Genomic DNA, 27118 nt, shown 5'->3' with positions numbered 1-27118 from the left:
TCTGAAACAATCATGGCTGTTAAAGGGGAGTTGCAGGAGTCAACTGACAAACATATCAGTACAGAAGGCAGTACAAGTACATGAAATGACCTTGATTAGTAGGCCAAAGTGGACAAAAAAAGTCCCATTTCGTGATTCATAAACTCAATGGCTGCATTGAACGCTAATTGGAAGATTGGACACATTCCTTAGCAGTCACTATCTGTCTTTTTGGTCATTCATCCAGATTAATATTTGTGAGGTCAGTGGCCACTGATGTTGAAAGAGAGGTGAAAGATGTTCAGCTATACTGCATTTTTGGGTGGGATTGATAATTTCTATAATTGTGACGTGATCGTGGCAGTATTAGTAGGTGGATTTAGTCAGGTCCCTACTGAAGGCCCAGCTATTAAATGCACAAGCGTCTTGGCGTCTTAAATATGAAAGGGTGGTTCTTCTCTGCAAATTATTTGCACATTGCTTGGAAAGGCGCAGCCTTATTTCAGATGGAAATTAGATTTCTATTTTTTTTAAATGTCCATGTTTCTGATGTGTTCAATGTGTACGTCTTCAACTCTCATTTATTTTCTGTTTAGCATTTTCATGGAGAGCCGAGATGTTCTAGAAATTAGAAAATACCAAGAAATTGAGATGTTGCAAACTGAAGCGTTGTAGTATATGAAATGGATGGACTTCATATGTGCCTTAATCATATGACTGCCCTCACCCATGTGACCCCATGTGACTTGTAGGGGAATAGTGCATAGATTACAATGATTGTGCAATAACCCCTAGCTAAAAGAAAGATGTTGCATCTTGGATTACAATACGTACACCTTCAAAATCTAATGTGACCGACTATAAGAGCTGTAGTCAAAATTCTGCACTTACCATGGTTTGCCATGGTTGATGGTATTTTTCCCCCCTCAAAGTTATGTTCATTGCCCATCCCAAGTAACACAAATATTAGAGACAAGTCAAATTTACACAATTTCATACTACATGTTGAAGATGGAATATATTTTTATGTAATACTGTACCTTGTTGATGCTGATTTGTAAAGTGAGATTGCATTGGCCTCGGTGAAAGTGTACAGCTAAGAGGAAGAACATACTTGTATTTGTTTAATGTCTATTTTGTTTCATTCGCTCTCTTTCTTTCTCTCTCTCTGTCTGTCTTTTTCTTTCCCTCTCTTTCTCTTTCTTTCTCACTCACTCTTTGTCTCGCTCGTTCTCATACATATTAAATCCATAACCCCAAAAGGCGCAAGAGTGACATCTACTGTAAGAACAGTCAAAGTGCACGTGTTTTCAAATCCTGTGAATTCACCTCGAAAAAGGAGTTCTCAACTGCTGTTTGTTCATCCACCAGACACTTAATTTGTGTGAATTAAAAGATAATAAAGAAATATATTGCTAAAAAAAAACCCACATTATCTATATAATTGATAGTGACTATGACTCTATGACTTTAAACATAATGTAACTAACTGCTTTCGTGTTCAAATGATTTAGAGCACCTCATTAAGAGAGTGAGGATCAAGCTGAAGGGTTAAAAAAAATCAATGCTATTCAATGGGTGTCAATTGTACACGGAATTTCACTATTCGCGGGTCGGCCAGGTCAGTATTATCCCCCGTGGGGTATTCACTGTACTATTTAATTAATCTTATTATACTTCTTGCAAAGTTCTATATTAACAAATGTAAATTTGCCAAGATAAAGACTATTTTTGTATCTTTCTGAAAGAACTAGATTCTATATTTCCCTCAATATCTGCTGCTAGAAACAAGAACGCTTCCAAGACTTTGAAATTGTGCTCCCACTTTCATAACCACAGTACAATGTTGTTGCTTTTTTAAATGTTTTGGGTTATTTATTATTTTATTGTTTGTTATTTATTTTATGTTATTTATGATCTTGTTGAATACATATTGCAATGACTAAGTTTTGACAGACTGTTAAATCATAAAAATAAACGTTTTCTTAAATGACTTTTCCTCTGGATGGCAAATAAGAACAGGGCTGCTTGTAGATTAAGATCTTTACTTTAGAGCACAATTGCCTCTATTTAAAATGTGATGACATAAAATATTTTAAAAATGATATAGTCAAAGCCTGATCAATATCATATTCTTAATACAATAAAATATAACTTTATTTATATAGCGCATTTATAACACGTGTGAATATAACAAATGAAAGCAATAAATAAATAATCAAAATAATCAGCATAAAATGCCCACCAAAGAATCTTCTTCACGGTTAAATGCTAATGAGACGTGGTCACGCCCCCTCGAGTTGGGTTTCTTTTTCTCTCTTTCTTTTTTTTCCTTTCCTTTTTTTTTGCGCCGCAGTGATCACATGACCATGACTTTGGCTCATTACTTCCTGCTCTCCTGTAGGGAAAATTAACGGATACATTTGGCTGGCCGAAGAAAGAAAATACACGAAAAGCTTCCGTGTGTGAGTGTATGGTGTTTCCTTCAAATTGCGATGCGAATTAAAGGCTAGCTAGCTGCATGGCCTGTATTTTTTTTTCCAGTTCTACATTACTGTACCGACACTGGCGTTCCATTAGCAGCAAGTGGTGTTGACACTTACCGTGAGGTATATTTTCTGTTTTTTGCCGTTATGTCGAAATACACCAGCTTTCCTGAGCCAATGGAAGACCACAACCCTTTCCAGGTGAGTGATATGTCATTAAAAAGCTCTGATTAGCTCATTTAACTTTGTGGAATATTAAAAAAACTTGGCATTAGTGTAATGGCTGGCGAGTTGTCGCTCATCATGTGACACCATGTGGTTGCTTTTCCTCTCCAAGCTTTGGCCGAGTTGTAGCTTCTATGAGCAATAAACAAAGACATCACAGTACAGAGATTTGGTTGATGTTCTGATTAAGCAGCATTTTAAGTTGTTGTTGTTGTTGTTGTTGTTGTTGTTGTTGTTGTTAGGACCCAGCAGTGACCCAACACAGCAGCAACACCGGCTATGCCACTTTGGACCTGTACAACCCATTTGAGGGCACGGTTGAGGTATGACAATTAGGGTTACCTAATTAATTAAATTATTACAAACTGACTAAGTGGAACCATCATCCATCTATTATCTATACCGCTTATACTTGAAACCATGATATTAGCATATTATTAGTTATTCTGCTTGGGAAAAGATTAGTTTAATCCCAATAAATTAGCATCTCTTGAAAAATCTGATTTATGTCAGTAGTTCAATTAAAAAAGTGAAGCTCATATTTGATCATTATTATTATACACGCTTATCCTCATTCGGCCCACAGGTGAGTGACTGATCCATTTAGTTTTAACATTGAAATGAGGTATGAATTGTCCTTTTGAAAAGTACTTTCCTATGTGTTTAATCAGTCCATATGATATATTGTTACTGTTTGGCAGAATTCTCACATCCAAAATCATTATTTTTCAGTAAAAAAAAAAAATTCCCCCAAAAAAGGAAGTCAACCCAAACATGTTTTTTTCAACAATATGTTCTATGCGGGCCTCTGAGTTGAAACAAGGTATTCTGATAAATATTGCATTTGTGGAATAAGAGTTACTCCACCCGTTTTTAGCCATCTCTGCCTGCGGCCATTTTGTCACTTCTGTCAACTGAGAATGACATCACAGTGTCTCAGGGCTCAGGTAACGACCAATCACAGCTTTCTGTTTTCTGAAGCTGAGCCATGATTGGTCGTTGTCTCAGCCCTGAGCATTTGTGATGTCAATTTCAGCCAACAGAAGTGACAAAATGGCCGCCCCCTGAGATGTCTAAAAACAGGTGGATTTTGCTGCTTAACTCAAATTCCACAAACGCAATATTTATTAGAATGTCTTGTTTCAACTACTGGGCCTGCACAGAACATATTGATAAAAAAATATATGTTTGGTTTGACTTCCTATTCAAGCAATGGTGCAATTCATATGTATACGGTGTATAACTGCATTGTTTACCCAGTGGAGTTATCCATAGGTGAACTGGTGAAAACACCCATGGAGTCAAGTGCTGTATTTGTGTTTGTACATTTTTGTTTTGTAGAGTAGACTAATTCCTGGATCATGGAGGATGGCAAATAAAGACTGGCAGTGCCATAATTGTTCTTTGGGGGAATGAAAATAAATCCCTGTATCTACTGGCAACTCAATGTTGTTTAGAGGAAATCGTTATTGTATTTTTTTGTGAAATACTTTTATTTATTTTACATTTTTACTTTTATCTGTATCCATCCTGCTATTTACCGGTACTATAATCAAAATGACTGCTGTGGAAAAAAGGCAATTCAGTTAACGAAGAACTAGAGTGGCCTAAGGCATTTTACACAGTACAGAATAGTACTGTACAGTAAGTACACTCACCAACTGATTGCACAATCGAATGACATGTTGACCATTGTTGTAGTAGCTAGCACCACAATACAGCAATTGTATTGTAAAGTAAATTATTATTGCTCTGATGATGTCCAAAATAATTATCTTCTGTGTTAAGGTGGAATTATTGATTCCACACTTCAGCACCTCATTAGATTATTCATTGATTGGTCTCTGTGAGTATATGTGAATCTTATCTCTTGGATAAGGAAGGTGGTTTGTCAACATTGTAAACACAATATGATCTGGTAATTACTCTGGGTTCAGTTATTAGGGCGCCAATCTCATTGTGATTGGAAGCAGTAGTAACATTACTGCTTCATTCGAATGGCTGTGCAGTGAGCCTTATTCCGCCCACCCCGCTCCAATTTTTATACTTTTCCCATTGCTATATACTTGTACAAACAGAAGTCATTAGACCTGTGCATTTTTCATTCTGAAAATAATGCATGTTACTGTACTATACTTCTGCATTCCTTTTAAGCTTGTTGCTTAGGAACCATTTGGGTCTGTGCTTGCTTACCGTCAGCTTGGTATGAGGAAACACTGGAACGGACAGGAAACGGGCCCATATTTATTGCGGAGGTTAAAAACTGGATTGCTCTGGTGGCATTATGAAAACACTCACCCCTCTGTTATTAGTTAATTTTTTTTTTTAATGAACTTGTTTGCCCCTTATACCTTTTAAACTGATTCTTGAATATGTACATAATCATTTGTTTGTAGTCGCTGTGTTTCACTTCCCATTTTGTTCAAGGCATCCTCCATGTGGACTTCCTTACTATCAGTTTAGATTAAAGCATTGTGAAGGGATCTGAAGGTCGATGCTCAAGCAACCTTGTGCCGCATTTGAATAAGCAGAAGTATGACGTATTTCTTGACCTTTTTGTCTTTTAGCCTCCACCTCCATATGAAGCCACCTCTCCCTCTGCTCCATCTGTGCCTGCACAGACCCCACCCAGCCGGACTACACCCACCGAGCCTCGTAACTATGGCTCTTATAACACCCACAACTCCCAGGTGGAATTGACAGACTCACCTCTTGTGGCTTTCACGGAAACAAACATCTTTTTAAATGCTGTGATGATATATTTATTTTATTTGTTTTTATACGTCAGCCTGCGGTAAATGCTACCACGACAGAGCTGCTGAAAAAGCAAGAGGAGCTTGAGAGGAAAGCCCGGGAGCTGGAGAGGCGAGAGCGGGAGCTGCAGTCTCACAGCTTGGGGCCCGGAGCCAGTAAGATAGCGAGGGGTTCACACACCTAAATCAAGAAGGAGATTTATTGAAGTATTGATGTAACGATGACGATAGTCTGGCTGCTTCCTGAACGTGGACTCAAGAAATGTATCATATGGCTATCAAGTGATGGCTAGTCAAAACTAAGCCTGTGTGAAACTGCTTTGAAATGTGAAACCTGCCATCTCTGAAACACATTCCCTTGTCCCAAGGACACTTTCATTTGGGAAATAACTGGGTTCCATCTTTGTGCTCCGCTTCAGACCGTCAGAATAACTGGCCTCCCCTGCCTTCGTTCTGTCCTGTTGGCCCCTGCTTCTATCAGGACATCAATGTGGAGATTACCCAGCGCTTCCAGCGAACCGTCACCAGCATGTACTACTTTTGGTTGTGTGAGTTTCTCATATTTTTGCTGCCACTCGTTACCCTGATACTAACAAACGCTGTAATTAAAGTGTGCATGCAAACTCTTCGCAGAAAAGGCCGTAGCTGAGATTTGAACCCAGAACCTCTGTGCTGTCTTGTGCTTTCTATTGTATAAGTTGTAAAGTTTTCTAAAGTCATTAAAGTAGAAATCAACCCAAACACATTTTTTTTTCATGTTTCATATGTTCCCTGCAGGCCCACTAGTTTAAACTTGGCATTCTGATTAATATCGCGTTTGTGGAATATGAGTTAAGCAGCAAAATCCACCCGTTTTAAGCCATCTCAAGGGGCGGCTATTTCGTCAATTCTGTCGACTGAAAATGATATCACATAGGCTCAGGGCTCAGATAACGACCAATCACGGCTCACCTTCAGAAAACAGGTCAGCCGTGATTGGTCGTTAGTAGTTGTGATGTCATTTTCAATTGACAGAAGTGCCAAAATGACCGCCCCCAGAGATGGCTAAAAATGGGTGGATTAACTCTTATTCCACAAACGCAACATTTATCAAAATGCGTTGTTTGAACTAGTGGGCTTGCATAGAACATATTCTTGAAAAAAAATGTTTGGGTTGACTTCCACTTTAAAACTTTTAGAAGTGTCATTCAGTTCCACCAAAAAAAAAAAAAAAAAAATTGTTACGTGTTTTTCAAAAACAAAAAAATAGCACTCTATTGTAAAATATACATCTAAAATTATCATGAAATGACAGAAAAAAACAGGTTTTACACAGTTAAATTAAAAGACACACACAGTACATTTGGGGTGCTGTTTAAGGGGTGTGGCCTAGTCTGTATTAGTGGGTTTTGCCCGTCCCGCTCAATAAACAGCATCTGCGACTGTCAGGCTCCTTTTTAAAAAAAATTTTAAGCAAAGTTGTAAAGGGTAACAGTGTTGATTATATTTCTTTTTAATTTAAAACCACTTGAAACATAATGCCTGAAGTGTGCTTAAAATGTGAACTGCTAAAAAAAAAAAAAAAAAAAAGACTTACCAAAAATTCAAATTGGGCTTCATGCTCAAGCCAGTGAAATGCCTCATGTGAAAAAAGGTAATATTTAATGCAGTGCAAAACATTAACCACGTTACCTTTTGATAATAATTGTGGCTGCTAGCCAGTGATGCCTTGCTCAAAAATTGCGATATATCTGACCAACATTCTTTGTTTTGTGTCTGGTCATTTCTTTTCTCTGTTGTTGTTGTCAATGTGCAGTCGGCACTGGAACTCTGCTTTTCAACCTGATCTCCTCATTGGCAATGTTTTGCATCGACACGTCAGTCGGTGTTGGTCTTGGTCTTGCCATCCTCTGGGCGCTTCTCTTCACACCGTGCTCCTTTGTTTGCTGGTATCGGCCTGCGTACAAAGCCTTCAGGTGCTTAGCTCCATCTTTAGGGGGACGTTTCATTTGGGTAATGGAATACAATGAATTGTTTCAATTCTTTTAGCTTTTAAACGGATGGCCTATTTTTTTTTTTTTTTTAAACCTGAGAAGAGCCTTGTAACTTCATTGTCACTCAAAAGATAATGGAAGTGGGTTAATATGCTGCTTTTTAAACACTTATTTTCTGTGTTCCCTTTAGGAGTGACAGCTCCTTCAACTTCTTTATCTTCTTCTTTGTTTTCTTTGCCCAAGTTGTTGTTTATGTCATCATGACCATTGGCATCCCTGGATGGGGATTCAGGTAAGGACTCCGAGCAGTATGGTTGGTGACTGTCCTTCATTAACCAAAAATATGTAAAATTTTCCTGACTTTTTTATTTTTTTATTTTATTTTATTTTTTATTTTTTAACTTATGTCTTCTTGTCGTTGTCTTTCAGCGGATGGATCGTGAGCTTGACTGCTCTCAAAAGAAGTGTGGTGGTCGGTGCGATCACAATGATGAACGCTATCCTGTTTACTGCCCAGACTGCCATCGGGGTGTTCATGCTGAAGAGGGTAACCATTGAAGAAAAAAAAAAAAAAAAAAAATATATATATATATATATATATATATATATATATATATATATATATATATATATATATATATGCACACACACATACATACATATGCATGTTTTCGCGAGTGCCTTCAAACAGTTCTAGAGTGGTTACTCAACTTAGAAGTGACACAATTAATGAGCTTTTTTGAGCCATCACCTGGCTGTTTTGGTTTTGAGTTGCGAGTAAAAATTTGAGTTACAAGCATTAAATAGTCTCACCATACTTAACAATAAGCATCCGATAATTGTTACGCACCAATCTCGTGGAAGATGCGTATAATAAAAACGTCTGCTAGCATAATGCTAACGCATAACACCGTTAACGCGCTAAAGAAATTAGCAGCCGTTTCAGCCTTTCAAGTAGCAACACGTGCAGACAGACAACAATTCTGTCAGTCATGTTTATTGCATCCTCTCAAAAAACGCAGAATATTACTGTAGGTTAATTGCGACTGTCTTCTGTGTTTAAATGTACATGTAATATGTCTGCATGTATTATATTGTCACTTAATGGCCAAGACGTACATGCCAGAAGGAGCAGCATAATGAATTAACAGCATAAAATAATGAATTCCTTACATTATATTTAATTATTACTATACGTTTTTATCAAATAAGGGCTGCACGATTACGGAAAAAATATTAATCACGATTATTTTGGTAATAATAGAAATCATGATTATTCAAACAATTACTTATTTTTTGGGTGTACAACACAAGAAAATGTCTATACGTAAAAAATATAACAAATAAATGTGCCGGTAAATCAAAATTTATAGAATTAGTTACAAAATGAAAAAAGGTGCAAATGTAGAAACTCAAGTATGATTTCCTTGTGTGAACAAGTGCGTTGGGTATAAATGACTATTAATAATCATTTTTACAATTATGACAATTTTGTAATCGTGGAGTATAATAATCGTAATTCTATTTGAATTTCGATTAATTGCACAGCCCTGAAGTAAGGCCAGGAAGCTTTATTTTAAATAGCACATTTCACCTAAAAGCATTTACAAACATAACATCTAACGACATTCAGAAGCAAAGCAGAGAAAAGTAGCTTACAGAATTACTAAAAGAACATACATTGAAAACATTTAACCATATTAACAGAAGACTTTAAAAACATTTAAATGTAAAGAAATAAAGATAATAGGTATCTAAAATTTCTAAGAGGCAAACAAATCTAAATGCTTAAGACCATTCAATTAAAGACATTCACACAATCCCTTTCCATAAAATGTTGAAACTGTAATAGGACTGCGCATGGTACCGAGTTTCGACTAAGATATAAATGAATAGATCTTTGCTGTCCAAGGAAATGTAGCCAATAACATTATCGTCTTGCCCTGCTCAGGTCCATAGTCTTTACAGGCAGACGGACGCCAGTTTTCAAAAGGCCCAGGCCGAGTTTGCCACTGGAGTCATGTCCAATCAGGCCGTCCGCCAGGTTGCTGCCAGCGCTGCTACCAACGCCGCTCAAGGGGCCTTCACCGCACCCCGCTGATTAGGAGGGGCACGGTAGTTTCAGGGCGGGGACGGTTGAGAGAAGAAGGGCACCTTCTGTCTGATAAAGGATCAGTCGGATATTCATTTTCCCACTGGTGAACCGCTACATGTCAATGGGTGTGGAACCTGAGAATCTGTAATTACCCCGAGGAAACTAAACAAGTGCATGAGACCACGGGGTTATGTAATATGTGTATAAATGGTTATTTGAAGTATATGAAGCAAATGTTTATTAGTGTTGATTCACACAAGTAGCTGGCGTTACGTTAACAAGCTGTATGAAGGTTCGATTGGATGCAGTGAAGAAGCTTTTAAAGACGAGTGCCAAATTGACCTTGTAGAAGCCACACTAATCCTGGACAGCTTCCATTTTTAACACTGATGCGGTTGGAACCATCAAGCCAAATTGTGAGCTCATGCTAAAATGTCTCCATTTAAGCATCTACATCATAATTTTTCAACTTGTACCAAATGCTAGTTTTTGTTGTATAAAACTAACAGCTGAATGCCTATTTATGTTGCTGCCAAAAACTATCACACTGTAAGAAATTGTTTGGTGTGTCACTGTTCTGTTGGTGCATCTTGTTTTGACTTGTCTTTGTTTTAATACAAATATACTGACGTGCAAAATAGACGAGTCTACTGCAGTCATTTGATTACATTAGTGTTAAATAGTTTAATCACTAGGTCCGTTTTGGGTACATTTACGACTGTTGTCCTCAATGTACTAACCAAAATAGGAATATAACAGAATATACGTAACTGCGACTTTGGCCATACGTTGTCCAATCCTGTTGAAAACTTGCAGTAAACCCAACACACAAGGTCCTAAGTCAGGTTTTGCACATGATACCTCTCAGCTGTGATGCAGATGTGCTTACCCACTGCTGTACCATGCTGCTCAGATGCAACTATTTATTTCAAAATAATCCTATCGCTGGCGTCAGGTTCAAATTTCATATTTGTTTTTACAATTCCATACTATTGGTCAGTACCTGTACACACGTGCGTGTATGCGATTGACGACAAATCTAAAGTGTTGAAAATAGATTGCTCCCTTTGACGATTCAATGTTAACGGTCTTTTGCTCTCCTGTAATGAAAGTAATGATTTGAGGAATTTTGGGGATGATTAAAAAAAAAAAAAAAAATCGTCCCTTTGGCGTCACCTGTAGCACTTGAGGCGCACTGCGTCCAATGATGACATCTGCCAACTTCCTTTTTTTTTTGCCATCTGATTCTTTGTGTTTTGACATAGAACATCATACAACCAAATAATTCCGTTTTTATTTTGAACTATTTGTACGCGTCCGCCGTAATGACACAGGATGACGTTGGATGTGGAAACGACTGTGTCCCACATTGTGACGTGAGTCGTTGCACGTTGCGTTGTTTGCTATTGTGACTTATAAGGACATCCGCACGTCAGGGTGTGTGTGTGTGCGCCTCGACGGGAACATGGCGGAGGCCGCCACGGCGACAATTCAGCACCGGTTCTTCTGTCACTGCTGCAAACGTGAAACGCAACCCCAGCTCCCGGTAAGTCGTTTGGAGTTGACAAGAGCTTATGCTCTGCGTTTGTTCAGATACTCTTGAGATGTGCATCACACTGATTGACGTTAAAGATTGATCTGAATGTGCCTACTACTTTCTTCAGTAAATTGAATTTATATGTACCAAACCGTATTACTTTAATGTGAGCGTACTACTTCGTGCTTGCCTTTATGTTGCTACATGCGCAAGAGTAAACATGAAAATCTTACTTGGGTGATTCACATGCGTGTCCATATTTAGAAGGCTGCTCTGGTGTCCAGTTGTCGCTACTTGCATGTGAGCAGGACGGGGGCGGGGGTCTGGTCTGGTGTTCTTGTTTGTGTGGCATCAACAACATACGACTTGAAGCATACGCAGCCGATTTAAAAAGTTACACAATTGTTGGATTGAATCGGAGCCACATTGAGGAGGGTGAAGATTGGTTTCTGCAAAAGGGGGCGGGATTTTTGTGAGCGACTGCTGGAGTGCATTTGTTGCGCAACAGACGCTCACTTACAGATGAGATCATGACAATCTTGCATAAACATTATGATCACTTGCAGTGCGTATGTATCCGACACAAGAGCTTTAAAAAATTTAATAATGCTCAGTTTTAATTGACACGGTGGGTTTACATTGGGTAGCATATACAGTATAGTGATGGGAAATGTATTTCAGTCCAAAATAGCGCAGTCCTGAGAGTATCGGTGCAGACAACTAATGAATTATAGAACAACCAACTATTTTACAAAATTGACAACTAATAAATTATAAAATGATCAACTATTTTGCAATCAATTCATCGTTTGGAGACATTGTTTACCTTTCAGCCTCTCAACAGTAAATATCAGATTTCTGTAGTCCTACAGCTGGCTGTCGAATCAAAATAAAACGTTTGCAAACATTCTTCTACTATGGAAAAGAATAATCGCTGATATGTACAGTAACCGAATCGAAAAAATTGTGGACAGATTAATCGATTATTAAAATAATCGTTAGTTTCAACACTAACTGAAAGCCAAGTCAGGTTTTAGTGGTTGACGAGTCGAAAGACATTTTGCTGTCCATTTAAAAAAAAAAAAAAATCCTTAGAGGTTAGGGGGGCTGTGGATACCCAGGCAGCTGCCCCGTACACCCCCATCCTTCTCAACTCCGACCGCCAGCCATTTGCACGCCCCTGGCTAAGGCACATATTTCAGAAAACCTCACAACATGTTACCAATCTAAAATGTCCTAAAAATATATTCAGTATACAAGTAAATTATGTACCTTCTCCCAAAAGGCATTAAATTGCCCTGCTTGTCACTATATGTCACTGGCATAGATAAGTGAACAAAGATGGTATTTATCGTAAATACAGGATTTTTGGGCCAGTTAAGTGAACACATTTTAGTTTTAGGATGCTTACACAATAGTAAAGTCATAATTACAGTGAGTATTTCAATTAAAAAAAACACTGACATAGGTATAAATCAATTGAATTGCAGCATTAACTGCCTTCTTGTGCCTGTGACAACATATTCTTACACCAGTTCATTACCTCGAAACGATGTATGTTGGGACCTTAAATCGTAAACCGAGAACCCCTGTCGTTTGCACTTTAATGATAACATAAATCTTTTGCTGGATGTGCAGGTAGTTAAGTGGGAAGTCATTTAAACAAAAACGTTCCCGTTTAGTGTCTCTCAGAAATTGCATGTGAATGCTAAGATGTCACTGCCAAGACCAAACGTTGCATTAATACGAGAAATTAGGACTACAATTATGGTTATTAGCATATCACGACAATCCCCAGACCTCATGCAAATATGTCCCATGGGAGCTGTGAACATCAAATGGATGACATCAGCGCGTTTGGATGGGATGCTCTGTAAATTGTAATGATCTCCCGGTATTGCCATGACATCATTGCTGCATCATCGCTTGCTCAATGATCCGGGCTTTGAAGTCCCTGCAGAAAACCTTTTTTGACAAAGTGGCCTGAGAAAAGTAGTAACTTGTTCATGTCAAACAGTTTTTGGTGGATAAATGTCACTGACAGTGTACTATGCTAACGTCAACACAAGATGCTAACGCCATTAGCGAATACTAATCTGTGCGTCCCAATTTGGCTAATTTAAACGTGAATAAACGTTTAATAATCTACCGCACACATACCCAACCACAATGGTGCTTTGAGCTAGTTAAATTCGTTCAATGACTCCACTCTTCTTAAATCATCTTTCCCCTCTTTCAATGAATGGAAATGCCATTAATCTGTTCCATCCTCCCCCTAAAAAACAGCAAAAAAAATGGAATGTGTTTGTAAGAGCGAAAATAGCAATATAACAACAGCATATAACGACAGTAGAATGTAACGAATTTAACACTTTGTGCATCATAACTACCGGTAATTCATTCCAGCTCCTTCTGGTGGTTGCGGCTTGGCCACCAGACGGCAGTAAAACTCCTTCCTGACCTGTCACTTTATCGTGATGGAGGGGTTTGTGTGTCCCACAAAACTAAACATTAGGTTGTATGTCATTATATGGTCATAATGTCTTGGCTCTCCTGTTGAATTTTAATTAGGTGATACAATCAATACTTATACGTAAAACATGTTTACATCCCTTTGGGGAATTTAGTATGTCCTTTTCTTTTCAAGGATTTTGTCTGCCCCAGGTGCAAGTCTGACTTTATTGAGGAGGTGGAACATGACTCCAGGTACGGGGACGATATTAGGGTTTGAATTTAGAAAATTTACTGAAGCTGCCTTTTGTTATGATGTCCAGACTCCTGGAAAACAGCACACCGGAGACCAGTGAAGACTCAAACTCATTGTTCTCCGAAGTAATCCTTTGCTAATTACATTTCAAAACAAATCCTCCGATTTGTCCAAGCCTTTGACTCACTCGTTCTCCTGTATCTCTCCAAGTTATGGCAGCTGTTGTTTATGGAGCGCTCTGCTCTATTGTCACACCCGCCATCGTCGGAGTCATACCAGGATGACAGCGAGACGTTGCTTAGCGCTCAAAGTCGTCTTCCTTTAATGACGCCGGGCAATGCTGAGGTCAGAGAGCTTCAGTTTCTGTCGCAGCCTGGGGAGGAGAGGTCACCTCGACCTGAACAAAGGCCTCAAGTGGAAGGGTGTGTGATGGTGCACAACATCATAAGATCAATGCACCCCATCTTAATTTGGGCGATACTCGACACCCTGGGCTTGGTTGCCTGTCTATATAGACGAACAACCATTCACACTAATGATCAATATTTTTCCAGCAACATTTTGACGTTTCATTGAATCATCTTGAATGATTGCTCACAAACCTTTGCTACATGTACAGAATACTTGTTAAAAACATTGGCGCAACCATTTTAATGGCTGTTTTTTTTTTTTTGCCCACTCAAGGATCGTGCAGCACTTCTTGGCCGACCTGTTTACAACCAATGGAAATTCCAGCGCGGCACCAGCTGCATTGTAATCCCCTTTTTAATCCTTTTCTGATTTCATCCACAAAGAAGTGACCAAACGTTCTCCTTTTTACTTTCTCTTTCTCAGATCGAGCATGCTGCAACTGTACTCAAACCCAGCAGACTATGCATGGGGTCAGGGAGGCCTGGATACAGTCATCACAGAGGTCAGGTTATATAATAGTTTCTTCTCTCTAAGGACTACTAATGCAGTTCTCGATTGCCTCTACATTTATTTCTGACACAGTAGTAAGGCATAATTGAAATGAAATGAAAATCCCTTCGAGACCATCAATTTTAAACTGTCAAATATCAATTCACTTTGTTTCTATAAATCTTAGATAATGGTCACTTCTACAAAATTCCAAGAACATTACAATGTCCCATCACTGGTGGGATATTTTTTAGAACAGGTCCGCAGGCTGCTCACCTTGTTCTCTGACATCATCACATGGCCATTACAACCCTACTTGTTGTTGTCATCCCAGTTGTTAGGACAGTTGGAGAACACGGGTCCACCCCCTGCCGAAAAGAACATGATCTCATCCTTGCCAACAGTTTGCATTTCTCAAGAGCAAACAGGTGGGAATCTCATTATGGACTTTGGTATTTATTATCCTATGTTAGACTTATTGAATTCATGCAATTGCATTTACAGTACTTCTCAGCTGTCTTCACTTTTTCTCATACAACAAATCTATTTAAGTATAGACAAAATACCCGTATACTGTACATATAGTACATTTTTCAATGCATGTGTAAAAGATCCACTATCCTAACACAACAGCAAATTGTTTGAAGCAAACAACAAAATAAACACACAATGTATTTTTTTTCCAGTGAAAAGAGCTCTCTTGCATAAAAAATACCATTCAAGGGTGGCACAAAACTGCTGAACAAGAACAAGCACGGTTTTTCCTGCATATCATTCCAAATCTGCAAAACAATATTGGGCCTACTTATGTACTACATGGCAGTATGCGTGCAACTAAGACCATGTGCCATGTAACGGTCATTAGTGATATTACAACTTAAAACATTCAACCCTTGCATATTATCAGAGTTTAGCATCACATATTCGCAGATTTTTAAGAATATTTTTGGGCATATTACATATTGCATTAACTATCGTTTTCTGTGGAAAATGTGATTGAGGGTTTGTTTAAAAAAATATCAATGTTTGTTAATCAAGGGGCCATTCAGGGTTTGGTCGCGACCCACTTGTGGCTCGCTGCTCTGAAATGTACTAATGTAAAAAGTAAAAATGAATTATTACTGACTATTTTATACACCACCTGTATTTATAACTTTTGCGGTGGAAAAAAGTTGTTTTAATTGGCTCAACTTTTATGGTATCAAAACATGTTCCCGTAGCTTTGCTCACATTGTGAACTAAGTAACAAGAAATGCTGATTTAGCTAATGATAAAAAAAATATCAGATTACAGAATTTTTGAATACCAGAAGCTGGTGTTTTTTATGCAGGCACAAGACAGCACTTGTAATGTATCATTCTTGTAGCCGACTACAATAAACAAGGCGATGGATGGAGAATATTTTATTTATCCCAGTATGGCAAATTAGAACAGATTCTCATTTGCAATGAAAGACTTGAAAAGCAGTTGACTACTGGCAAAGCGGCATGGCCAGAAATGGAAAGTGACAGTTGAAAATATGCCACTCCACTCTGAAGTAGCCTACATAACAACAAATAAGTATTGTGCTCATGCTAAATAAAAAAAACTGTGACTTACCAACTGCGAAGAAAGAGTGAGTGACAATTCCTAGAAAGATCCCTTTCATCGAGGAATGCAAGGCCTACTAAACCTTTAGTCACACTGTATTAACCCAATGGAGCAACTTGATGAAATGGATGAAATTATTCCGCTGTCTCCATTTGAAGAATAGTAGGGCTGGTATTTTTACATCCTCTTGCTTATTGTCTTGCACGCATAAACAAAAGCTTTTAATTTCTATTCCTCTCTCAGACTGCAGATTGGAGTGTACAATTTGTAGGGAAGAGTATTCATCAGGGGAATCTGTCCGGAAGCTACCCTGCCTCCATTACTTCCACAGTGAATGTATAGTGCCTTGGCTGGAGTTGGTAAGGATGACCCCTGGCTTTGGATCATAGACAATACAATACAAGGATGTGAAGACCTTTTATAGGTGCCGTGTACTGTACTATCCTGAATGGATACGGTTAGAACGGCCCAGGGAAAATACGTAATTTTTCAGATTTGCGTACAGTATTATCAGGCCTAATCTTGGCCCGTTTCTCCACCGTTGCTGGAGGTGTTGGAAAACTCCCAAAATGTAGCAAAACCATTGCTAGGTTGGCAACACTGCAGTCACACATCATTGCTCTTGCTAAGCACCTCGCTTGTACTGGCATCCGAACTTTGCACAGAAAATAAAAGCACAACTGTCAAAATAAATAATATAATGTTTCAAAAGGGCCCACACTCTGTACGTAAGTATAAGTACAGATACTTAATATATAAAAAGGCTTTGGTAAAAATATACTGATTCAACTCATGATTTAGCTAAGAAAAAAAGAAAAAGTTAAATGTACTTGTCTACAAAAGTAAAAATTCCTACTGTCAATTATATACAATGCCTGTTTTGATAGTGCTCATACTGATAAATTTAAATGCTAATTGGCTAATGAGAACTGAAAAAAAACCCACTATATATCTTTACTATGTCTTGCTTTTCTAAATAAGTTTCACCTCGTCATCTGTTTTCAAATGTAATGTAAAAGTAAAAGGTATTCAGAAAAATAATCAAGTAATGTGAAACATCTACTTAAACAGGAAGTCAACCCAAACATATTTTTTTCAAGAATATGTTCTATGTAAGCCCACTAGTTGAAACAAGGCATTCTGATAAATATTGCGTTTGTGGAATAAGAATTAATCCACCGGTTTTTAGCCATCTTTGGCGGCAGCCATTTTGTCACTTCTGTCGACTGAAAACGACATCACAACTGCTCAGGGCTCATGTAACGACAAATCACGGCTCACCTGTTTTCTGAAGCTGAGCCGTGATTGGTCATTATATGAGCCCTGAGCAGTTGTGACGTCATTTTCAGTCAACAAGTGACAAAATGGCCGCCCCTCTTATTCAACAAATGCAATATTTATCAGAATGCCCTGTTTCAACTAGTGGGCCTGCTGGGAACATATTCTTGAAAAACGTGTTTTGGTTGATTTCTACTATAAGTAAAAAAAAAAAAAATTACCTCAAGGAAGCCTGATGGGCACCACACCGTTGTAGTTTAAACTATCATGGATGCTAGCAGGCTCTCCAATATCACACCGCCGAATATTTTCTTTCTTCCAGCACGATACCTGTCCAGTGTGCCGAAAAAGCCTTGACGGTGTTGACAACAGCCTCCTGCTACACGCATCTCAATCTCCTGAGGGGCGCGGCATTAGGACAGAGCAACAGGGGAGGCAGGCCATCTGAGTTATGGCAACTTCACCTCCTGTATGGCGACGAACGCTGTCGTTACTTGCAGCTTGAACTGTCAAAATTTGCACATTTTAGCCAAGGAGCCCTAATTTTTTCTTCTCCGCACTAAATCACTCAGCAGTAAGCTTAACAAGACCACAACGCTGCCGCACTCTTTGCTGGTTTCTCAATGGCTGATTCAGATGTCCCGAACTTGTCACCAACGAGCTGCCAGCTGACAGAATTCCTGGGAAATTACACTTTTTACATGAAGACTGTTACAAAGACAGTGACCTAATTTCTCCACTTGATCTGAATCAGCGTCACACTCCTGTTTGTAAAGCTGTTATTAAAGTTTATCACTGTGATCCTCATTTCTTCTTGCCCTTTTTAGCCCCTTGTCAAAAGAGCTCAGACATAATAACACAACTTTTGCAGGCACTTATTCCAAGGTTTGCAATAACCACATGGTTTGGCTTACTTACACCTTGGGAACATTTTTCACATTTGGACGCTTTAGTTTTTTTCCCATTTCTTTTTTGGGAGAAATTGTTTTCCAAAACCTCACAGAATGTTATTAGTTATGTTTAGGGTAACGATTCCAGTACAAAATATACACAACTACAATAACTGTAATAAGCATATTGTTAAATTCAAACTTTTCCACTCTTACTAAATGACGATTTTTTTAGATTTACCATGATTGCTGCTTGTATGATGGGGGGGATTTTATATGTATATATATATATATATATATATATATATATATATCTATATATAAATAAATATATATATATATATACATATATGTATCAATTCAAGTCATGCACTGCCATTGACGTATTTATGTGTCTTTTCACAGTCCAGCCATTCAATCCCAAGAATGTTTTTTTTTTTTTCAATTTTTTTCCAAACTTTAGTGAAGAAGAGGGTCTGAAAATGTCTGGCAGTGAATGAGTTAAGGGAGATGTATTTTTTTTCAAACACCTTAAAAACAGCTCCCAGATCACTTACAAAATGTCCTAACATTCCCCCAAAATACACAAAGGATAGTGAACAACAGCTCACTTAATATGCACTTGTCGAACACGGGTTGAAATGATTCCGTTATGGGAGCACTTCTCACGAATTTGAATGCTGAGGGTGTGGTTTGTTACCATGATGACCTGACATTGCAACTAGGCGAGGGCTACTTAGAGTTGCCAACTTGGTCTATGTAATTTTTTTTTCTAAAGTGATGAGCAGCAAATCTAGCAACTTTGTGTGGTTTTACTGAAAATAATTATTTATTAGGTTGTATTGATATTTCACCTATTTGATATTTATTCCATGATTTCCCAACCTTTATTGAGCTCAGTGGCCTCTTAACACTAACAATGTGTGGCACTACAGAGTCTGCGTGAAAATGCATTTTTAATCATGTCCGACATTGGTCCTTCTTTATATATAGGTGTAAACACACCAAGCCGACGTTGGTTTCGTGGTCAACTTAAAGCCGACTGTCCCATCAATCATTGGTATACACTGGCCCCTTTTCCATTACATGTTCCAGACCAGAATTTATTCAATGATTTTAACACATCTTAAAATGTGCCATTAATACTGCCTTGCATAAAGAAAATACATGAACAAAGTAGCCAACAACATCTTCTAGTGCAGTTTCGGATGTAGAATCCAAATATCTCATAATTTTTCCTCGATATGATCCCGTTTTCCTTGCAGCAAGGTGAGGTGAAATCTCCTCTTAACTCTATATTCTAGGAATCCCGTGGCAGTTGTTTATGTATGTAAATATTTGTCATTCTTATTTTTTTGATGCAGACCAGTGTAATTATGGAGGGCACTCACTAAGTGCACTCCATTTACCAATAGAACATCCGCAACAACAGTCTACATTTTAAAATTTGAAGGAAGACATTTGTCAAATGTTGAATTTAGTAATATGACCTGTAATAGTTTAATTCAAGTAAGTGTTGTCAGTGTCAAATTAAGACCTCCAAACTCTATAAAATATGGACCTGAGAGCAGATCAGATGCAATGGAGAACCTGAAACAAGATATTGTTTTGCTCATACTGTATACTGTAGTTGGAACGATGAATTATTCAAACAGACGCCTACTTCATTAATCGACTGGTCTGGGCTCCACTTTGAATGGAACATATCCAGGACAATTATTAATGGATTAGGCTAAGAGACACCTGACGTTCCGTTGACAAGCACTTCATTTGACAGCTGACACATGATTCTCGCGTTTTAGTAAATCCAGCAGTGTGGAAAAAGCCAGGAATTGCACTTCCAAAAATGTCGAACATTATTAAACGTAGACTTTGTTCTCTCTGAAAGCGAGCAAGTGACATTTGCTCCCTTCTTTCCTCTCCTGCACTCGCCCCCGCCCGTCCTCCCCCTCCCACCCTCCCCGAGGCTGAGAATGCCCGTGCTGGGCTGACACTGTAGCGACACGGGCTGAGCAGTCATGGAGGCCCGACCGACGAGAGAGGCCCGTGCTGACACATCCAGGATCAGCTAACACAGCGTCGGAGTGGATTTTTGGGACATCTCGGAAGAAGTACAGGATACCACTCGCTGTAAGGAAGAAGGATTTTACCTCCAAAGAAGAAGGAATTAAGAGGGAGATCCATTTCGGGGCTCTATGTTGATTCAACGTAGCCGCCATTTTGTTGACAGTTTTTTTTCTTTTTTTTTTAAACAACCTACACGGTAGTGCATTTGTTGTCTTATACCGCAGGAATGTTACTCTATACACATATGCGATAGGTTTGATACGATTTAATAATTCCACGTTTCGTGTTTGTGGCTACGTGCTAATATTTTTTTGGGGTGGTTTAGCGGGCTCGCTAGTGCATCGCTAGCCGTCGTAGCTGAGATGTAGTAACACGAGTGCATGCGAGAATGTGACGGAGATGTTAGATTATGTACATCACTTGTCCTGCACTGTCATAGTCGTAATCCAATACTTAAATAACACATTACAGAATGACCGCATGAATGTGTAGATTACGACTCGGGGTGGCTAAAAAGACTGTTGGAATTTGCGACTCATTGCAAGCCCGCGAAGGTTATAAATTGAACATTTGCTGGATGAAAATAGCCACAGTCGTTTTAAACAGTAGCAGGCAGCCAAAGGCTGATAAATAACAAGACGCACGCTATCGGGATCATTCACATGAGATGATAAGATGTCTATTTTGGTGTATATTGCAGCTAATAGTAAACAAATGTTTCACAATGCGTTCGTTGGTTAGCGCTATATTTAGCGCTACAGCGACGACGCCATCGTGCATAACTGGCTGTTATTATCATTAATAACAGTAATACATTTCAAGGGTTATTAGATGGCTTTGTGAGCTATTTGTATCGGCATTGTTTTTGTGCGCTTCCGCCAGGTTAATATTTGGCACCCTTGTACGCGCCACAAACGGTAATACTGTAACGTAACACGCGACACATGACTACTTACTGTCAACAGTGTGTCTCACGGTCCATGCATTTGATTGATCTCATATTTATGCAAACCCTTTCCTACATCTTACCTTTCGTGTCATATTTTGCCAATTCAGCACTTGGGAGTAATGTGTGGCCACCACGTTGCCAAAAACGAGGAAGGACACGGAGCCAAATAATGTGAACACCGCTTCTGGACAACTAAAAGAGGTGAGTACAAATGTGTGAATTGAATCTGCTGGTAAATGTGATGGAGCTTTTACTTTTGGTTAAGGTAATTTTAGTATCACTAAAAAAACAAGCAAACATTGCAGGGTTGATGATGCAGACCGAGTCCCGTTATTGTTTGGGTTGCACAGCCGCTTTATCACACATGCATGCACTGTTACCACAGTGGAATGAGCTTCACATCGCTCCCACATGCAGAGGATGTTTGAAATGTGCTGGCTCAACTGACACCTGTCATCTATGTTGCTTTCCCTCCCCCTGAAGACGCCCCCACCCTTACACTTTGTCGGGGTTAGGGATCAGGTTGGATTGTGGTGAGACCAAGTAGAGATAAGACTATGGTTGTGGGTAAAGGTAGAGTTCAGGGAAAGGTTACAGGAAACACATCTACACAAACAATCTAGTTCAAAGCAGCTTTTCAGGATATTTGCTCATTCATTATGTCAAACACAGCTCTATCAAAGCAATATCTGTTGCTTGTTTGTTTAAGCAGACTATTTGCTATTATTCCCTTCCCATGGAGCAAGAAGCACGAACGAGACTACGCTTTGGTTGGAGCCCTCATGTATATTTTGAAGGGGTAGGCTGCATTGCATATTGCTGTAGTCAAAGGGAAATAAGCAGTTATGAGCACCATGTGCAAAAGAAAGATGGGAAGGGATTGGATAGAAATGGTAAGGAAGGGGAGGGGACAGGAGATGTTGTTTACTACAAGTTGGGCCTGTTGTGCCATTTCTCCTGTTAGCCAAGTGACTTTCATTTTTTTATCAAATAACTTTGCATGCTTATTGCAGGCAGGTGCGTAGAATATTAAAAAAAAAATTTCTTGATTTGTCCTGATAGGCTCTGACAATAATACCAGTAATACAGTGGAACCTCAAATGTAATCTGTTTCGTGATGCAGGTAGACCTTTAATTTGTCATTGGGCATTCAATACAGTTATTTTCATCCCACTTAAAAGTACTACATAGTAAAAACTGTAATAACCGTGCAGGTAACGTTGTAAGTAACAATCTTAAGAGCCATAAAAATGTCAAAACAATTTAACAAGTGTAATGCCTTTACGTTAAAACAATAAAAAAATCCACTCATTTAACTTTTACTCATTCATCACAATCAAAACAATTAGGAAGAATTTTCTCGTTTTTTAACATTTGATTATTATTATTTTTTTTTAATTGGATGGGATAGGGATTGGTCTGATGCAGTTCTACTTTACATTCCAAGCGCTTGAGGAGTGGTAATGAGCCACACAGGCACACACACACACATTTTGGTTGCTTTCAAAATGGTACAGTCTTAGAATATTTTAAGGCAGCGCTTTATATGGTTAACATGGAGCCATGTATTCCCTTTAGAATGAATCCAAATGACGAAACAGTATGAAAATGCTCCATATAATAGTCAGAATAAAACCTCTGAATCCGAATGGAATTTGATTTAGATTCACAGGTGTGGTGTATTCGTTTTGCCAATCCGAATGAGCGCCAATGTAAACATTTCAATCGGAATAGCCAGGTTGTGTCCGGCCTGCGCATGCTTTGTCTTGACTTAAAGCCACAGTGAGTTAAATTGTTTACACACTTGAAAATGGCAGCGTCCTACCAGAGCTTGTCTGCGATGAGAAGAGAACTTGTTTCAAGCTTTTAGTAACTTGTTTTTTATGAAGCTCTTGCTTCGATAAAAATGTTATAACAATCTGCTGTGCTAAATAAAGTCCATCTTGCTACGTCACGTGATGTTTATTTACATCCATGTCGCATGGCTTTAAAACGGCTATTATGATTCATGTAGCAGCACTACACCCGTAAACCCGGATCCTGTGTACGGTTTGTTTAGGACTTATATGCATATACAGTATAGCCAATATACATTTAGTATAAAAGTAGTAGAACGTCTGTCCCTTTGTGCGAGAAGGAAGTAGGGAACAAAGCTGGCCTGAGTGGTGTGTGAAATCTGTGTTTGATTATCGGGACCACAGTTACTTCAGTTTGCGTGCCGTGACTACCGCTTTGCAAGTTTGTGAAACGAGGAGGATGGAAAGCTTAAAAATGGTGAGAACATATGAGATTGATGGCATGCTAAAAAAAAACAAGCAATGTGTAATTTGATTTTTGTACACATAGCATGCTGGGTGTATCGTTTTGAGGTGAAATGGAATCAGTAATTGATGTAAACTCTGAGAAGTGGGTGTGGATGAGCTGCAAGCCACACTGCAAAAATGGCTCTGCATTTATTGTGTGGTTAGAAAGCATCCACGACTATTCATAATCTAACATAAACATGGACCAAGAGCATAATATTGAAGATTACTTTTGTTTCTTCCTGGGCATTGTGATGAATCGTAGGACTTTCTGAAGGCTCATTTGTGCGTCTACTTAAACGTTTTCCTTTGGCAGAGAAACCACCGTCATGTAGACGCTCTATCACTCACTTTCATTTACTGCTGGTGAAGGCAGAGGAAAACAGAGACATCCTCTGTGCAGTCCCAGAGGGCCCAAAAGTGCTGAGGTCACAGTTCTCAAGTGCCTCCAAATGACTTCACCCACAGAAAGCACCTGCTTTGCGTGCATCTGCATTAAATCATTTAGAACAGAGGTCCCCAAGCACCGGGCCGCGGCAAGCCGCACTGATGATGGAAAAGGAAAAAAAAAAAAAGCACAGCACTTCCGGTTTATTCATTATCCGAGGCTGAAAAATATTTTATTTTGAAAAGTGACCGGATTCTATCCATTACATCCATCTATGGCTGACTTTTTAATGCATGTCAAGTTGTTTCCGTCGTGTAATGCTAATATTAAATGCGCAAGCTAGTAAAATGAGTAAAATAAACAGACATATTTGGAAAGTTTCTTTGCAATGAGGAAAAGGCTCAGTGAGAATGTAACACAAGAGTCTATGCCCTAAGAAGGAAAACAAAGGTACATTTCACACACAATACCTTCTTGAAATATGGAATTACGGTGACAAGTGATTCCCATGCACAACGTAAGACCTCTCTGCAAAATATGCGCAGAGTCAATGCAGACTTCAAAACTGATTCGTCAACGAATCTAAGTGGCTTGAGAGCGTCCTGTTTGGTGGCTAACCGTATTGCTAAGGTTAAAAAGTCATTCAATATCAGTGGCCGGCGCAGTAAAAGATCAATGAAGATTAATCAGTTTAAGTGGGTAACACTCAAAATATGAATTGTTAAATATTATAAAAGCAAGACTGTGTTGATTATATGTTTCATGTGTTCGTTTTTGAGATTTGTACTGGCCGAGTTGGGCCAGAGTGAATTTAAGAGTGGCCCAACACAAGTCACGTAGGGACCACTTTTAATGTAGAACCGTGCTTTAGGTTAAGTAGATAACCTTAACTCAAAGTCAAAAAAAGAAATATCGTATGGGATTACTAGTAAGACTTAACATTGTTCATTGTTGTCAGCATTTAACATTTGGTATTTTCATTTCAAATCACAGTTTAAATCCACATTACAAAGACTCAATAAATAATGGTCATCACATACCAGTGGTGTTCTGGACACAACAACATTTCAGTCGTCCTGTCTGTTACTGGAATGGCTACAACTGTATATAGCTGACAAAGCCTTGTGACATCATTTGTTTTTCAACAAAGGCTCGACAAGGTTTTTTTTTTTATACTTTGAGAAGCAGTATTTCTAAACAATGTCTTTACTTTAGAAGCAATTTTCTGGATTTGCAGGTTAATCCATAACCCTGAAACAAGGGTTTTATCAACAATAAAAACATGACAATATAATGAATGAATTATTGATTTCCTTTTTTTTTTTTTTTTTTTTAATATAATCAACCGTTTTAATTTCTTAAATTTACATTGTAAATAGCAGCAAACTGTATTTTCTTGTCTAGACCAGTGTTGTTTTTGGCAGGCATTTGAGATTTAGTCATAGTCTTGGTCTTTCGGACGAAAATGCTTATTCGTTTTTGTCACATTTAGTCATTCCTATTAGTGATAGTTTAAGTCTAGTTTTAGTCGACGAAAACTCGAAAAGGTTTTAGTCTAGTTTTAGTCGACAGAAACTCCCCAAAAATGTTTTAGTCGAGTTTTCGTAAATTTAGTCGTCGAAAATTCAAAAAGGTTTTAGTTAAAAATAGGCATACAAGTTTTCGTACATACATTCCGCACATACAGGCATACATTTTTTAACTGATTCGTCAAAAAATGTAAGTACTTTGGCGGCTAAGGCTAAAAAGTCATTCAATATTGGTGAAATAAAAAAACCTGTGGATTCGCGTTTATTATTGTACACACACACACACACACCCCATCGCGGACCAACCAGTCCGTGGTCGAAAAATGGTTGGGGACCACTGCCTTAATCGACTTTTAATATTTGACTTTACAGACAACAAGTGTATGAATTGACATTAGCCTTGACATTAGCTGAACCAAAAGAACTTATGCCTTAAGTCAACCCATTTGCGGCACGAGTTACGTGGAAAACTTTAAGCACAATGAAATTGATCACAAGCCGATTGTTGAATAACAGAGGGCAAGTAAATGTATACAGTATATGTTAACAGGACGAGTTGGGGCAAAATATCAGATGTCGCTTGAGATTAGTCATTCTTTCCACTTAGTTTGTGGCCACATTCACCGTTACCGCTGTCTACAATCGTCGTGCATCGTGTTGTTCTTTCTGCTGGGTTGTACAGAAAGTATGTCCATATCTTTCCTTCGTTTCTGACCACCAAACCCATTTGCTGTCACTGTCGCCATGGTCCGTCAAAGGAAAGCGTGTCAGTGTGCGTGAGCCGAGACCAATGACCGCAGACCTGTTCGTGTTTTGTTGTGCCGGTGTGTCACGCGTGCGCTCTGCGTGCTCCCCGCGTGCTGTCCCGGCGGCGGGCGTGCCCAAACGAGGATAGGTTGCACCAGCATTGCAATTTTTTGAAAGACAGAGTACGCGTGCAGTAGGAAGGGATGTCATACATTTTGAACGTCTGACGGACCACACGCTAACAATTGCATCCTGTCTCGTCTCGTCACCGAAAATTCATGTACGTCACGTCAAGTTCTCGTCATCAAAGAGCCACGTTTAGCTCGTCATCGTCTCGTTATCGTCATGAAAAAAAGGGGCGTTAACGAAATATTTTCGTCATCGTTGACGAAAACAACACTGGTCTAGACACATTTTCAATGAGGTTATTTCAAACACAATATATAAATTCTAGTTTAAACTTGAATGTGTTGTATGGGCCCCAAACAGAGTCTGGAAGACGGGTGGATTTTGCCGATTAATTCATATTCCACAAACACAATATTAATCAGAATACTGCGTATAGAGTAGTGCAGCCGCATAGAACATAAAATTATACAATAAGTCATTTTTAGTTGACTTCCTCTATAAGATGTCAGATAAGTGTCAGATGTCATCAAAAACAAAATATGTGGTCTGCACGGGAGGGGGAAAGTGCTTGCAAGATTCTCACGATTGTCCTT

At 38.8% G+C, this 27118-nt stretch overlaps 3 protein-coding genes across 7 annotated transcripts in view; all 3 read left to right on the top strand.

Moving 5' to 3' along the window:
• The first annotated feature begins 2285 nt into the window (after window positions 1-2285).
• scamp3 (secretory carrier membrane protein 3) lies at window positions 2286-10151 on the top strand. Of its 2 annotated transcripts, none has more exons than XM_086014675.1 (10): window positions 2286-2444; window positions 2524-2666; window positions 2933-3013; window positions 5258-5380; window positions 5479-5599; window positions 5863-5991; window positions 7239-7398; window positions 7607-7708; window positions 7846-7963; window positions 9368-10151. In XM_086014675.1, exons 2-10 carry the CDS (start codon window positions 2613-2615, stop codon window positions 9515-9517), a joined length of 1038 nt encoding a protein of 345 aa, XP_085870801.1. In that variant the 5' UTR covers window positions 2286-2444; window positions 2524-2612; the 3' UTR covers window positions 9518-10151. The 2 variants fall into 2 exon arrangements, with proteins under 2 accessions (XP_085870801.1, XP_085870802.1); XM_086014676.1 differs by having other exon boundaries at window positions 2291-2444; window positions 2630-2666.
• A 745-nt stretch (window positions 10152-10896) lies between these two features.
• LOC147132579 (E3 ubiquitin-protein ligase RNF115-like) lies at window positions 10897-18330 on the top strand. 2 transcript variants are annotated; one of them, XM_086014678.1, is made up of 10 exons: window positions 10897-11057; window positions 13696-13754; window positions 13823-13880; window positions 13966-14177; window positions 14440-14508; window positions 14590-14668; window positions 14990-15083; window positions 16489-16604; window positions 17846-17992; window positions 18096-18330. In XM_086014678.1, exons 1-9 carry the CDS (start codon window positions 10977-10979, stop codon window positions 17969-17971), a joined length of 894 nt encoding a protein of 297 aa, XP_085870804.1. In that variant the 5' UTR covers window positions 10897-10976; the 3' UTR covers window positions 17972-17992; window positions 18096-18330. The 2 variants fall into 2 exon arrangements, with proteins under 2 accessions (XP_085870804.1, XP_085870803.1); XM_086014677.1 differs by having other exon boundaries at window positions 17846-18330.
• Window positions 18331-20406: 2076 nt separating this feature from the next.
• Window positions 20407-27118, top strand: part of ash1l (ash1 (absent, small, or homeotic)-like (Drosophila)) — a 37820-nt gene continuing 31108 nt past the window's right edge. For 2 of the 3 annotated variants that reach the window (XM_086014304.1, XM_086014306.1), the window contains exons 1-2: window positions 20407-20676; window positions 21537-21630. The gene's annotated coding sequence lies outside the window, so the exon portion shown is untranslated. The remainder of the gene's footprint in view (window positions 20677-21536; window positions 21631-27118) is intronic. The other variant, XM_086014305.1, reaches the window with a different exon arrangement.

The sequence above is a fragment of the Filicampus tigris genome, chromosome 18 (assembly GCF_054856515.1).
Source record: "Filicampus tigris isolate MCC_2025a chromosome 18, RoL_Ftig_1.0, whole genome shotgun sequence".
Classification (NCBI taxonomy): domain Eukaryota; kingdom Metazoa; phylum Chordata; class Actinopteri; order Syngnathiformes; family Syngnathidae; genus Filicampus; species Filicampus tigris.
This window is presented reverse-complemented; position numbering and strand designations above follow the sequence as displayed.